Genomic DNA, 14,214 nt, shown 5'->3' on the forward strand with positions numbered 1-14,214 from the left:
GTGAAATTTGACAGGCAAAAGCCTCTAGGTTTGCTTCAGCCATTGCCTATTCCCTCGCAACCTTGGGAAAGTATCACGATGGATTTTATTATGGATTTGCCTAGATCCCAGCATGGGAATGATGCTATTTGGACTATTGTGGACAGGTTTAGCAAGCAAGCTCATTTCTTGCCCGTCAAGAAAACCATTAAAGCTGATCATATGGTAAAGCTTTTTCTTGCTAATATTTTCAAGCATCATGGTATGCCTAAATCCATTGTTGGGGATAGAGATCCCAGGACTACAAGCCTATTTTGGAGGGCTTTATTTGATAATATGGGTACTAAGCTTGAGTTTTCATCAGCTTATCATCCCCAAACGGATGGCCAAAGTGAAGTTGCAAATTCAGCTGTGTTGGATTTATTGAAATGTTATGTGGCAGATCAAAAGACTGCATGGGAGAAGTATCTTCCACTTGTTGAGTTTGCCTACAACAATACGATCCATACTTCCACAGGAAAGGCTCCGTTTGAGATTATTTATGGCAGAGTGGTCTTGCCACCCATCCTTCGTACAAAGGATGAGATTTTTGCAGCTGATGAATATGTTCGTGACTTGGATGTTGCCTTTGGTTAGCTGCGGACAGCCATTGCAAGATCTCAGGATAAGCATAAAATGGCTGCTGACAAGCACAGAAGGGACATGGAAGTCAAAGAAGGTGATTGGGTATTGCTGAAATTTGAGAAGGCTAGGCTTCGGAAGAGCACGGGACGAGAAGGATCATATCCTAAGCTTTCTCCTCGCTATTATGGACCCTTCAAGGTGATTCATAAGTTCAATGAAGTGTCCTACAGGCTTGCTTTACCTAGTCATTGGAAGATTCACAATGCTTTTCATGTGAGTCTATTTCGGAAATATGTGGGGCCAGATCCTGATGAGCCTGTCACAGAAGATCCGCCAGAAATTGAAGAGCTTGAGGAGATCCTCCAGCCAGAACAGATTGTTTTTTACAAGGAGAGAGAGCTCCCTGCAGGAAAGCTTTCCAGGAGATACCTTGTGAAGTTTAAGAATTATTTGCCTATTGATGCCAAATGGGTAAATGAGGATTATTTTGTAGATTATCCGCAATTGTTGCAGGCATATCTTGAGGCTTTTCAGTTGAGGTCAACTCTTTAGAAGCCCGGGGGGATGTCACCAATTGGCCGACCATTTGGTCCATCTCCAGTTCTTGCGTCTCGTTCACTTGAGGCCAGGCCGGTGTCTCATGTGAAGAGGCCATTATTTTGCTGACATGGACGGGAGCCAGACTGGTGCCACCCGTGTGTTAGCAGGATGGTGTCGTATGGACGGGAGCCAGACTAGTGCCACCTGTGTATGACCTGGACTGTGTTCGACCCATGGGATTGTCACGCCATGGAAGAGCCAGTATTCGTGCTGTGTTTTGCCTATGGGACTGTCACACCATAGGGAGACTCGTGCCTGGAACTGTGTCTTACCTATGGGACTGTCACTCCATAGGAAGACTAGGTTTTTATGTTTTTATGTCATGCCAGTTTTGTGCCGACAGATATTTTGTACTTGTTCCATGAACGGGAGATATGTCCATGTTACTATTTGCACATGCACACATGTTTTGCATGTTTGAAACTGTTTTCGCATGACATGTATTTGTGTGTTTGCCTGCTTGACGTGTTACTTACTGAGCGGGGACGCCTGCCAGTGAGTCGTGAAGTCTGCTCTGTATTCTGACGAGTTTTGGTGCATGTGAACAGGTGGTAAGTATGTTGCACATGTTGTTTTTATTATTTTATTTCTAACCTTTAGTTTTATAAAGTTAAGTGTTCACATTCACTTAAATGTGGGCACTCCCTTTGGGCACACACTTAGGGGCCAAGGTGGGGAGCCCCACTTAAGTGAGTGTGGGGGTGGGCATGGTTACCTACCACATTCCCTTGGAACTGGCCACCCACATGCAAGCGTGGGGGGGGCCAGCCAAATCAAAGTGTTAAACTCCCTCTCCAACCTTATTAAAAAGAGTCATCATCTCCACACCACCGGCGTGCTCTCCCACCATCCTTCGTAGAAAAAGGAAAAAGAAACGACCGGCGCTTCATCTCTTCGCTCCCTCAGGCTGCGCTTGTACACGGGCAAACTGTTTCTTGGCTGCTCACAGGCTGCCCTACCTTCAGTACAGACGACTGTACTTGCAGCAGGCGGCTGCACCTGTTTCCTCTGCAGCAGGCGGCCAAAACAGGCTGCGCATGTTTTACCTATACAGCTGGCAACTGCACTTCAGGCTGCTGGCTTCTGCTCTCCAACAGACGCCTGCTGAACAGGCTGTACTTACTGCTGATTGCTACGCCTCCAACAGACGCCTGCTGAACAGGCTGTACTTACTGCTGATTGCTACGCCTGTTTAGTACAGGCATCTACACCGCCTTCTCTCCTGCAGGTAACTACGTAAGCTGCAGCCAAATATTACACCTCTCTAGAAGCGGCACCTCTCCTAAGGCGGCTGCTTCATCTTTGTTTCCAGCAAGAGGTTGCACTTCCTTTCCATAGGTGGTGTTTTCTTTCTTCGAGTGGCTTCATCTTCTACACAAACACCACGAGTATTGGTTTTCTATCAACCATCCACAAGTAAGTGAATTTCAGATTTAAGTAAAATATTGTGTGTTTAAATCTGATAAGGGATTCCCGACTCCCACTACGGCCACACTCGTTCGGTGCCGGGTTGTCCAAGCTCTATTGGAGAACCTCGGTCCAAAGGTGCTGAGATCAGGAGAGCTAGGCGTTAGTACGAGAGCGCCTGTTTGTGCGTGGTCTCGGAACACCAGTGAGGCGCTCTCCGCGGAGTCCGGTGAAAGCACAGGACCGTAGAGACTGGACCACGCTAGTGGTCATTCTGCTTCAAGCATCTACTTCGAAATACGACTTCGAGTCTATTTGTTTGGTACTGTTTTCATATGTACATGGACATTATCTGGTTCGTGGAACCCATGGAGCATTGTATTCATTAAATACTCCCAATAAATATATCATATATTGAGGGGGGGGTCGGCCTGTTCCAGCCCCAGTGCTGGTGTCCATCTTTCCATTTCATTTCATTTTCAAATTCAAGTTGTATTAAGTTGTCCATTTCAAATTTGTGGTTTTAAAGTTGTGCTATTAAGCGTGTGGGTGTCCAACGGAGTCTTTTCCACCTGACGGGATCGGTTTCACACTTCCCAACCTTGACAGCCATGGGCGAGCCCACAAGTCTTGGTTGTCCCCACCAAGCCACGAGCTGAGCTAACTAGATGGACGTATCGAGCAATCTCTACCTCGTGACATCCCATACCGCCACGAAGCTACCCTTGCGGGCCTCGAGACTGTTGCCGGCCTCGGTTGCATGAAGCAGGTGCATGCCTGCACTAGATCGAGGCTCCTGACCATAGAGCTCTCACAAAGACATGCGAGACTCTATATATCTAATGATTAACCTTGGCCACCCTTTTAATTAGGCTCTTGGCCGGTCATCGGGCGTCCACACTTGGGTGCCCGCCCGTCCATATTTGGTTGCCCGCCCGTTAGTCTATCCCTAACTCAGCTCGTCAATCAGCTTGCCTAGCTCCAAGCTTCCCCAACCTCGAAGCTAGTCTTGTGTGCGTGTAGCACATGGTAGATACACACTGTGCATATGACAGAAACAAGTAGTCATTCTTCCCAAAGGATGATGATAACTTCTTATGAAGATTTTAAAAGGTTCTTAACAAGAACTCAACTTGGTTTGCTATAAGTCACGCCAAGCTGTTTTTTTGGTTAAATAATAGAGGTTCTTGTTTCTGGAAAAAAGAAGAAGTCATGCTAAGCTTGTAGACACAACATGCTGCTAGCCCAGTCCTCTCTTTTTGGCATCCAAGGGCAAAAAAGAAAGCAGTCACAATAGCAGCCAACTGCTTTTCTTACTGTTGCGGGGCTCTCTCAGCAAGACATTAAAGATAGCAATTAGTGGTCTTGTTTTGCAGGATGACGTTAAGTCAAGGCACGTGAAGATTGAATGGGTTCCTTCCTCCTGTGCTTGCAAATTTGCAGGTTTCCAAATCTGGAGAGTTTACTTTGTTCTTATAAAAATTGCGGAAATTGCATGACAGAAGTTGTGGCTTGATCACTGTCAGTAGACACATATTGACTAAAGCAAACTTGAGCTCTGTGAGTACGGTCAATGGTCATAGCAATAAGAAATGATTGTTTCTTAGCCAAAAATGCAGAAATGCCGTTCCTCTTGAGTCGCTCTCCAATGTCTTCTCAAGATAACCCCCACAACTTTTTTTAAAAATTTCCTCACTATTTCCCTCAAATCATGATCCACCCCAAGTTTTTCCTCTATTTCTCCAAATTTATTTTTCCCTCATTTAATTTTCTTTTCCCAAATTCAGTTTTTTAAAAAGTAATTATATATATTTATATTAAACTGTCAGAGAACTCAAGTTTTTTACATACCAAAAGGGGCCCAGCTGTATACAACATAGCTCGACATAAACCAAAGGGGGACCAGCTGTAAGATAACCAAACTTTCAACACCATACTAAGTCCTCATCAGATAAAATGGTCTGCACAAAGTTATCACCCAGAGAAGAAGAAGCCCGGTCCATAGCCACGTACATATCATGTTAACAACCTGCCGTTTATTGGTTGTTTCGATTTTTTAGTTCAAGGCCATTCTGTTTTACAGACATCAGCCATTCCCCTTTCACAGACATCAACGTTCCCGTTCCCTTGTCTCTGTATTTATGAATACTGTACAAGTGTGACCAATTACTTACCCTACGGTATCTCCCTTTTCTCCACATCATAGCTTTTGTTTAAGTATGCCTTTTTTGATGTGCAGGTCTTGCTTAACTTCTAATTATGTCACTCAGGGGCTATTTGTTAAAAGTTTCATGTTTAACATCTATTGGAAGAGAAGGGTATTGAAAGGCATAATTGTAAAGCTTGTCTACCTTTTTCTATCGTTTGAACTTTGAATGTGGTTTTGACTCACAGGAGGATGTGGGGCGGTTAAAATTTCTCTGCTATTCCAATGATGGCATTGATCAGCATATGATCTGGTAATATGTTTTAAACATATGGTTTGAAGACTTGAATTTGAGTATTTAGTGTGTACTGAATCTATTACCTATCTTAAAGGCAGGCTTATAGGTTTGAAGAACATTTTTGCGAGACAGCTCCCGAACATGCCCAAGGAGTACATTGTGCGGCTTGTTATGGACAGGTAGAGATTTGGATATGCCAGTTCTGACTTGCACTCATCAATTGCTCTTCATGTTTGTTTTTGATGAGAGTACATTATAGTGAGTCAAAACATTCTCACTCGATTTTTTCCAACATCGGATACAAAAACTTCAAAAATTTAGACTTTTGTTAGGTTTGTTGTCAGCTTTTGTATTGTCATTGTCATCAGTGACCTTGTTGATGTGGCCAAGCAATCAAAATGTGGAGGTGAGGTGGATGCTTCAAACAGGGGTGTGCAAGAAATGCAAAACAATGGGGTTAGATATAGGTACCCCAAAACAATGCCAGCTTGAAGAGGTGGACTCTGCAGCATTGTAATGCATGCTGGTTGGCTATCAAAGTGCTCTAACATGGACCCAAAACAATGCCAGGTTGGAGTGGAGTTGGAGTATGTATGGTTGTAATGCATGGTGATTGGGCTGATCTTCACAAGTGCACATAGAAGATAAGAGATGAATATTTTTTGTTCGTAAAAGGTGTGACAGTTAACTTTTAGCATACGGTGTTTGACATGATGAAATGGGTGCTTCTCTGCTCTTTCATCCTTGAAAACACTTTTGATGCTACACATAATTTGGTGTTGTGCAGGAGCCACAAATCAATGATGATAATAAAGCAGAATCAAGTAGTTGGAGGCATTACATATCGTCCATATGCAAGGTATTTGGATTGTATTGAAGGACTTTTGTTGATGTTTGAACTTTTTGTCGACATGCACGGTATGCTTAAGTGTTGCATTGATATGTGTGTGTGTATGCATGTGCGTGTGCGTGTGCATGCATGTTTACATGCTGCAGTCAGAGGTTTGGAGAGATAGCATTTTGTGCTATCACAGCAGACGAGCAAGTGAAGGGTTATGGAACTCGGCTGATGAATCATTTGAAGCAGCATGCTCGAGATGATGATGGGCTCACTCACTTTCTAACATATGCTGACAACAATGCTGTTGGTTATTTCATCAAACAGGTTCTTTGCAGCTATCCTTGTGATTGCTATTTTGATAGATAGATAACACACACACACACACACACACACAAAATTTGAACAATTTTGAAACTGGTTAGTGACATGTTATCAATGCCATTTTTGAAAGCAAGCTTAGCGTCTTTCTTTTTGATTATGAAACTGGTATTTCGCAAGCCGCACTGTAGGACACTTGTGCCTAGTGCTAGGGTTTTCAGAGATGGTAAGTAGAGTGCAGATGAATTACAAACATAGCACACACAAGAGTCTTAAAAACTAGGATCTGTATTATGCACAAGAAATAGTACAACTGAAATCAAGTACACAATGAGAGGGATCTGAGACGAAGACATCACTGCTCTGCTGAGTACACCTCTGGCTGAATTCGCCCTGTACAGGGACGCTCTGGAGAAGTCCAATGCTTTGTGTTTTGCAGATGATTATGATGATCTCCTTATGCACGTATGTGTTTGCACTTAGTGTGCTGGTCGGCCAGCATTACCACTCTTGGCCTGTTATAAATGCCAACGACTAGCAATGATAGCTTTACATTTTCACACATGTGACCCAGCTGCACTGTCCAGGCCTTGCCCGGCTGCCCATGCACGCATCTGCCTGCTCTAGGGGCCTGCCTGCCCGCTTGTCTAGGCACCTGTTGTACCGGTGCGTCAGCCTCAGCCAGTGGTCGGCTGCCACATTGGCAGTACCACGTGGCACTCCTGCAGTAGAGGTGTGGCACACACACTTTTCGGACGGTCCTCCAAAGAGCATTTGATGTGACATGACATTGCGTTCAGCAGATGTCCGGTGCCTGCTACATGCTAGATATTCAATTTTCTTCTTGCTGGATACTACCAGACATTTTGATTCTCTCACAGATCAGGGCCTGTTACATGCAAGATATTCATTTTTCTTCTTGCTAGATACTTCTGATCTGCCCTTTCCTTCTTTTTTTCCACTCTTTTTCAGTCTCAATGCCGAGTAGTTGCCCTTCTCCGACCTTTCCCACCACCAACTGAAGGAGAGCGCTCATTCCAGTTCTTGGATCCTTGTGTGGGACAGTCTATAATCATGATGGCATCCTTTAAACAGAATCATGAGATGTCTCAGAATCCTCCTAGGGAAGAGACATTGCTGTGTAAGCCGAGTCTATGTTAGAGCCCTCAGAGAGGTTTCTATAGGGCATGGTGTAAGCTTAACCAAGGAGTCCTAAGGCGTGGAATGGATTGGTATGCTTTTCTATTTTGCCTCTCAAACATTGTTTTGTGTGACACCCCTCCATGTCATCAGGGCACATGCCCAGGCAGGTTGTACGGACCCTGGACAGCAGTGTGTGACAGCCGGGCAGCCCTGGAGCAGCCGGGCAGCTGGTTGGGCACATAGTTCATATCTTACGTTTCATACTGCCATACGTCAGGGAGAATGATAGGTATGATAAAGTATGATTCAGCTACTGGTGGAGTTTCATATGTGGCCTTAAATTTGAGGCTATATATGCATGTAGGAGTTGGGACTTAAAAATATTGACAATTTTACACTTGAAAGTTGAAATTTGAAGGCTGAAACTTAAAACTTGAAAGTTGAAGGCTGAAAACTTGCTTGCACGCCTCGTATAGGGGGTTTGTACTAATCACTCGTGTTTTGTGTTCAGGAGATGCGTAGGTTGTAACAGCCACGTGGCACCTGCGCGTGCCACCGGCCTATACATGCTATCCTCTGTGTGTACCACATGTGAGGTGTGTCACATGAAGTCTCCCAACAGGAAGATGGATGGTGAAGTTGTCACGAATTCGACTTGCAAGATGGCTACCGCTCTCGTTGTTGCAACAGGCGGTTTTGATGTTTTTTTTATCTTGTTCGTATGCCATTGATCGGTGCCACTCTCTTGTGGTGGGAAGACCATGTGAGGCACCGTGACATTACCTACTTGGAAGGTCTTGAAAGAGTTTGTTCGTGTGATTGAAGGAGCCTCGGTGTCTCACCTCACCCTTGAAGAACGTTGCACCAAGCTGGTCACTGAGTAGTGTTTCTTTTGTGACTCCACCGAACATATTGGAAAGGGCTAACCAAAAGCACCCAAAGAAGCAGAATGGTAAGGGAAAGGAGAAAGCTAATTTGCCTGCAATAGCAATCATGATGACACCGGCAATGCCTGTGTGATTCAATGATGTGCCGAGGGACGACCCATGTGTTAGGATTTGGGACTCAAGCTGTGTGAACACCCTTTTATGAGATGATAGGATACATGTGCCATGTGTGTGTGAACACCCTCGTATGGGAGGATATGATAAGTGTGCCATGTGTCATCAGGATAGTATGTGTGTGAACACCCTCTTATGAGGGGATAGGATTTGGGGCTCAGTGTGTGTGAACACCCTCTTATGAGAGGATAGGATAGTTGTGCCATGTGTCATCCTCTTATGAGAGGATAGGATAGTTGTGCCATGTGTCATTGGTATAGTATGTGTGTGATTTCTGTGGGTCAAAATGTAACTATTTGGCCTTCTAGCTCTATTTCACATGATTAAATCCATGTCCGCACACCAGACAGGTGGAAGAAGACATGGGGACAGGGTCCATAAGGTTTGATTAGGAAAAAAGCAACATTCTTGATCAAAAAGCAAAAAGTCAAACAGGGTTCACCGTGAGCGCACCATTGGAAAGAGGAGACTGAGCCGGACCAAAAAGTCAAACAGGGTTGACCGTGAGCGCACCATTGGAAAGAGGAGACTGAGCCGGACCAAAATCTAAAAGGCGCTTTCTCAAAAAGCAGCCTGAAGGTCAAAAAGCAAGGCCTTAAAGCTAGAAAAGCAAAGCACCAAAAGTTGAGTAATATTTTATTAATAAAAAAAGCAAAGGCAAAAAGAGAGAAGCAAAGCGTAAAAAGGCAAAGCAAAAGCATTGAAGGCGTTTTGGCAAAAAGTAGGGTCTCTTACAAGTATAAAAAGGATTGGACTTCTCTTGTAGTGCCATGAACAAGATCATTGAAGATTGAAGGAGATCGTGGAGTGTGTGTGGACATCATTATGATCATGAAGAGTTTCTTCTTCGCCATCAACACCTTCTCCAACTTGCTTTTCAGATGTATGGTCAGTCCTAGACTTGTATGGGCATATGCATGGGCGATACGGACGCACGTACGGACATGTATAGATAGTACAGACATAAATTTCAAAAACCCTAAAAATTTTAGAAACCCTAAAACTGCTCCAAAAACCCTAAAACGTGCTTTTTGGATGTTTTTATCACCCAAAAACCATTAAAACAGGTTTTATATCAGTTTTCTTGCGGGAAAGAGCTTTTCCATGGTTTTCTTCATGGACAAGGCTATAGGAGTTGTGGAGATTGCTCATGGGATGAGCGAGTGTTTCTATGACTTGGACATGGAGAACTGTTAGTAGTCATCTCCTGTCTGTACACTATGTCAGGGCCTTTGTTGTGGGTGTGCCTGCCTAGTTTTGGTGTTATTTTTTCCATTTTTTGCTACGTGACTACCTGTCGGCTGTTCCATTTGCTGGCAGAGTGATGGTTGCATACCCGACTGCTGTCTAGCCCTGGCCGATTGCCCTTGTGCTGGCCAACTGCATTCTGTGCTGGTCGTGGGCATCTGGGTTGCTGTCGACTGTTTTAGTGCTGGCCGACCAGCAGCCTGGGGCCATATAAAATGGCCCCTTGCCCCCCACACTTGTCATTGAGCACTCCGGGATTTCTTGGTGTATATATAGCAGAGTTTCACTCTTGCATGTGTGTATTGCTCTCTACAGCAGTTGTCTTCATTTCCGCTGTGCATTTTGACATGGTATCAGAGCCCCAGGTGGCTTGAAGCTTGGAGACAGTGGGACGTCGAGGGTTTGCTGATATAGGTGCTGATTGGAGACTATTTTTGGCTGTATGGGACTTGGAGATCGGGTAGAAGGCGGCCATCACCGTTGGACAGCCCCTTGCATTCTATTTGCAACCTCTTCTTCTTCTTTTTTCCCACCCACCCTCCCTTCACAAGACCTTGTGAACCCTTGAGATGGCTGAGAAGCACGTGAAGATCCCGACACTCCCCACGTTCCTGTTGGACCGCCAGTTGGACGGAAACAACTACGGCATATGGAAGGTAATGATGGAATGTGTTTTGGAGTCCTATGACTTGGTTGATTTCATTGTTGTTGGGGTTCCACGGCCGGAGTTAGAGGAAGGGGAGTTTCCTTCTATTCGGAAGGAACGAGAGGCACAGGTACAGTTATGGGATCGTGTCAATGCTAGAGTCCGTTCTTTCATCTTCCTCAATTGCACACCACAGGTGATCAATCATATAAAGCATATGACGCTGGCCAGAGGTATTTGGCAGCATTTGGCTTCTCTCTACAACAGGGTAGACGTTGCGGAAGCACATCAACAAGCTTCAGGCTCTTCAGGCAGGGAAAGAGATATCGTCAGAGGATATGGCCATAACGTTGCTGTCACATTTGCCCTCGCAATACTCAGCCTTTTACTCTTCGTTGATCACCAGTGGCAGGCTCAGCACCATCACATGGGAGGAGCTTGTGCCCTTGGTCTTGGACCAGGAAGAGCGATTCACGAACCCTCCACAGGGCGGAGGTTCTGAGGCCTTAACTGGCCAATGGTCGAAAGGCCGTAATAACAACAACAAGGGCAAAGGGAAGGCTTCATCGGAGAAGTCTTCTGAGAAGAAGCCCGATTTAGACCGAGAGAAACTGAAGGCCGAGAGGACCTGTAATGATTGTGGCGAGAAACGTCACTATTGGAGGAAGTGTCCCAAGCGGACTGGGAAGAGTGTTGATTCTTCAACTTCAGCGGCAAAGACTCCAGCCTTTGTGCACTTGGAGATGCACCAATGCTTCATCTTCTTCGAGTGAGGAGGCAGTTGGCTTCACCGCAAAGGATACTCGAGAATGGATTCTTGATAGTGGTGCTTCCAGGCACATGACTCCTTCCCGTGACTTCTTTCAGGATCTGAAACGGGAGTGAGGTCGCATTTTCATTGGTGACAATTCCACCATATCGATACACAGTGAGGGCCGGATGGAGATCATTTCCGATGGCAGAGGGGGATGCATTCCTATCGTGTTCTTTATGTCCCCGCACTTGGTTTTCATTTGTTTTGTCAGTGCATGAGGTGTGCAAGACTGGCTTCCGGGTGGAGTTTGAGGAGCATTGTGTTGCTCTATGGGACTGCGAGACTGGCTAGGTTGTTTTGGAAGGTTGTGTGGAGAATGGTATATACAAACTCTCCACACTCTCCTCTTTGACAGGTTCCCAGATTGGTGATTTGTGGCACTTTCGGTTTGGCCACTTGAATGTGGATGCGCTGTGGCGAGCTTTCCGAGACCAGATGGTGGTTGGCTTGCCAAATGTTGGCAGCAGGCAAGGACGTTGTAGTTCTTGCATTCGTGGTAAGCAGCACAGGGAATCTTTTCCGAAGCAGGCTTCCAGGCGGGCTTCGAAACCTTTGGAGTTGGTATACACTGACTTGTGTGGACCTATGCAGACAGCATCCTTGGGAGGTTCTTTGTACTTTATGCTGCTTGTTGATGATTGTTCCAGATTCACATGGGTTTATTTCCTTTCATAGAAGGACCAGGATTTTGCTCGGTTCAAGGAGTGGCATGTGATGGTGGAGAAAGAGTCTAGCTTGTAGGTGAAGACTCTTCGGGCCGACAAAGGAGGATAATTTTCTTCCAATGCTTTCGTGAGATTTTGTGTGCGGAACATGGCATCAAGCGGGAGCTGGCCAATACAGGTTCGCCGTCAGAGAATGGAGTAGTTGAGCGTAGGAATAGGACTGTGGTGGAGATGGTGAGGATGATGCGGGAGCATCGTGATCTTCCTTGTCCACTTGGGGAGAGGCTGTGGCTACGGCTGTCCATATTCTCATCCGTTCTTCGACGACTTCAGTACCGAACATGACTCCCTTTGAGGCATACTTTGGCAGGAAACCTGATGTCTCCTATTTCCGTGTGTTTGGGAGCGATGCATATATTCACATTTCGAAGAAGCAGAGGGGGAAGCTCGACTCAAAGTCACAAAAGCTTGTCTTTGTGGGATATAACTCTCTTTCTAAGGGATACAGGTTATATGATTCAAAGAGGAACGAGGTTGTTGTCAGCAGGGATGTGGTCTTTGATGAGCATGTTCCGGTTTCCACTGTTGATGAGCCGCCACTTCTTGGAGACCCAGAAGATTCTGATGATGATTCCCAGTCTGTTGTTCCAGTTGGATAGCCTCAGTCAGTTGAGGAGGTTGAGCCCGCAGCTGGAGATGAGCTCCCGTAGTAGCAGGAGGCTCCGCGTTCTGTTCGAGTACCCAGGTGGTTGGTAGACACACTTCGGGAGTCATGTGTCACGGAGATTCCCTCCGAATGGACCACAGAGGACGGACCTCAAAGATCGCGCAGAGTTCGTGATAAAAGTCATTCAGTGGAGCTTTTACAAGTAAACTATGCTTTGATGTCTCGGATCATGCGGGACAAAGAGCCCACTTCCATCAAGGAAGCCCTTGCACATGATACTTGGAGGAAAGCCATGTAGGTGGAACTGGATGCCATTGAGAAGAATAACACTTGGGAGTTGGTACCGAGGCCGTCGAAACGGTCTGTCATTGGTGTCAAGTGGGTTATTAAGACCAAGTATACGTTAGATGGGTCGGTGGACAAACACAAAGCCAGACTTGTGGCTAAGGGTTATGCTCAGCGGCTTGGCATCGACTATCAGGATACCTTTGCACCGACAGCGAGGATGACCACGATTTGGACCGTTGCCCTTGCTTCTTCTCAGCGGTGGCTCGTATATCAGATGGATGTTAAATCTGCGTTCCTTAATGGTGACCTGCAGGAGGAGGTGTATGTTGAGCAGCCTCCAGGCTTTGAGGTTCCAGGATCAAAGGGGATGGTTTACAGGTTGCGGAAGGCCTTGTATGGTCTTAAGCAAGCTCCCAGGACTTGGAATGAGAAGATTGATTCCTTCTTTCTACGGATTGGATTTCAGAGATCGGTTGCAGATCCCAGCCTATATCTCTTTTGGAAACGCGGCATGGCCACGTTGATCATCCTTTATGTGGATGACCTCATTCTCACCGGCGATAATATGGAGCGCATTGCCTTGACGAAGGCTGCCTTGTCAAAGGTGTTTGAGATGACCGATTTAGGCTTACTCCACTTCTTCTTGGGATTGGAGATCTGGCAGACCCAGAGGGGTTTTTTTGTCTCTCAGCAGCGGTATGTTCATGAGTTGCTTGAGGCCTTTGGAATGGAGAACTGCAAGCCTATCACGTCGTCGATGGACTTGAGTACGAAGCTTACAGTGAATGATCCTTGTGAGCCAGTTGATGCCTCTCTGTACCGGAAGCTGGAACTGGTTGGTTCATTGATTCGGTTACTGAACACCAGATTGGACTTGAGCTTTCCTATGGGGCTGTTGAGCTCATTCATGCAGATGCCGTTGAAGTCTCATTGGGACGCAAGATTGCGGATCTTGCGGTATCTGCAGGGTACAAAGGATCTTGGACTCTTCTACACCGCTGGAGGTGACACGAAGGAACGAGTTTGACTCCAAGGCTTGAGTGACTCAGTTTGGGGAGGAGATCCAGACACAAGGAGATCCACATTAGGCTATAGTGTTTCCCTCGGCTCAGGAGCGGTTTCATGGAGCAGCAAGAGGCAGCCAACTATTGCCTTGTCCTTGACAGAGGTAGAGTATCGGGCTGCTTGTGCTGCTGCTTGCGAGGTTGTGTGGCTGCCGAGGTTGCTTGACGAGATTGGGTTTTTACAGAAGGAGCCCACGGTCATCCAGTGCGATAACTAGAGCTGTATCGCTATTGCTCGGAACCCGGTCTTCCATGCCCGGACCAAGCATATAGAGATACAATATCACTTTGTTTGTGAGAAGATTTTGGCTGGTGACATCTTGCTTCTTTATTGTTCGATGGAGGACAATGCGGCGGACCTCTTCACGAAGTCTCTACCTCAGGCTATGCTCCGGCGGCACTCCA

At 46.0% G+C, this 14,214-nt stretch overlaps 1 protein-coding gene across 5 annotated transcripts in view; it reads left to right on the forward strand.

The window, feature by feature from the left end:
• Positions 1-14,214, forward strand: part of HAG1 (histone acetyltransferase of the GNAT family 1) — an 86,471-nt gene that overhangs the window by 17,360 nt on the left and 54,897 nt on the right. For all 5 annotated transcript variants that reach the window (XR_015261851.1, XR_015261852.1, XR_015261850.1 and 2 more), the window contains exons 2-5: positions 5,005-5,069; positions 5,153-5,233; positions 5,842-5,913; positions 6,051-6,219. Coding sequence is in view for 2 of the 5 variants with exons in the window: in XM_086773096.1 (XP_086629222.1) it covers positions 5,005-5,069; positions 5,153-5,233; positions 5,842-5,913; positions 6,051-6,219 (387 nt within the window). In the remaining 3 variants the exon portion in view is untranslated. The remainder of the gene's footprint in view (positions 1-5,004; positions 5,070-5,152; positions 5,234-5,841; positions 5,914-6,050; positions 6,220-14,214) is intronic.

Source organism: Cibotium barometz, chromosome 33, assembly GCF_041138505.1.
Source record: "Cibotium barometz isolate CiBa-2024 chromosome 33, ASM4113850v1, whole genome shotgun sequence".
Lineage (NCBI taxonomy): Eukaryota > Viridiplantae > Streptophyta > Polypodiopsida > Cyatheales > Cibotiaceae > Cibotium > Cibotium barometz.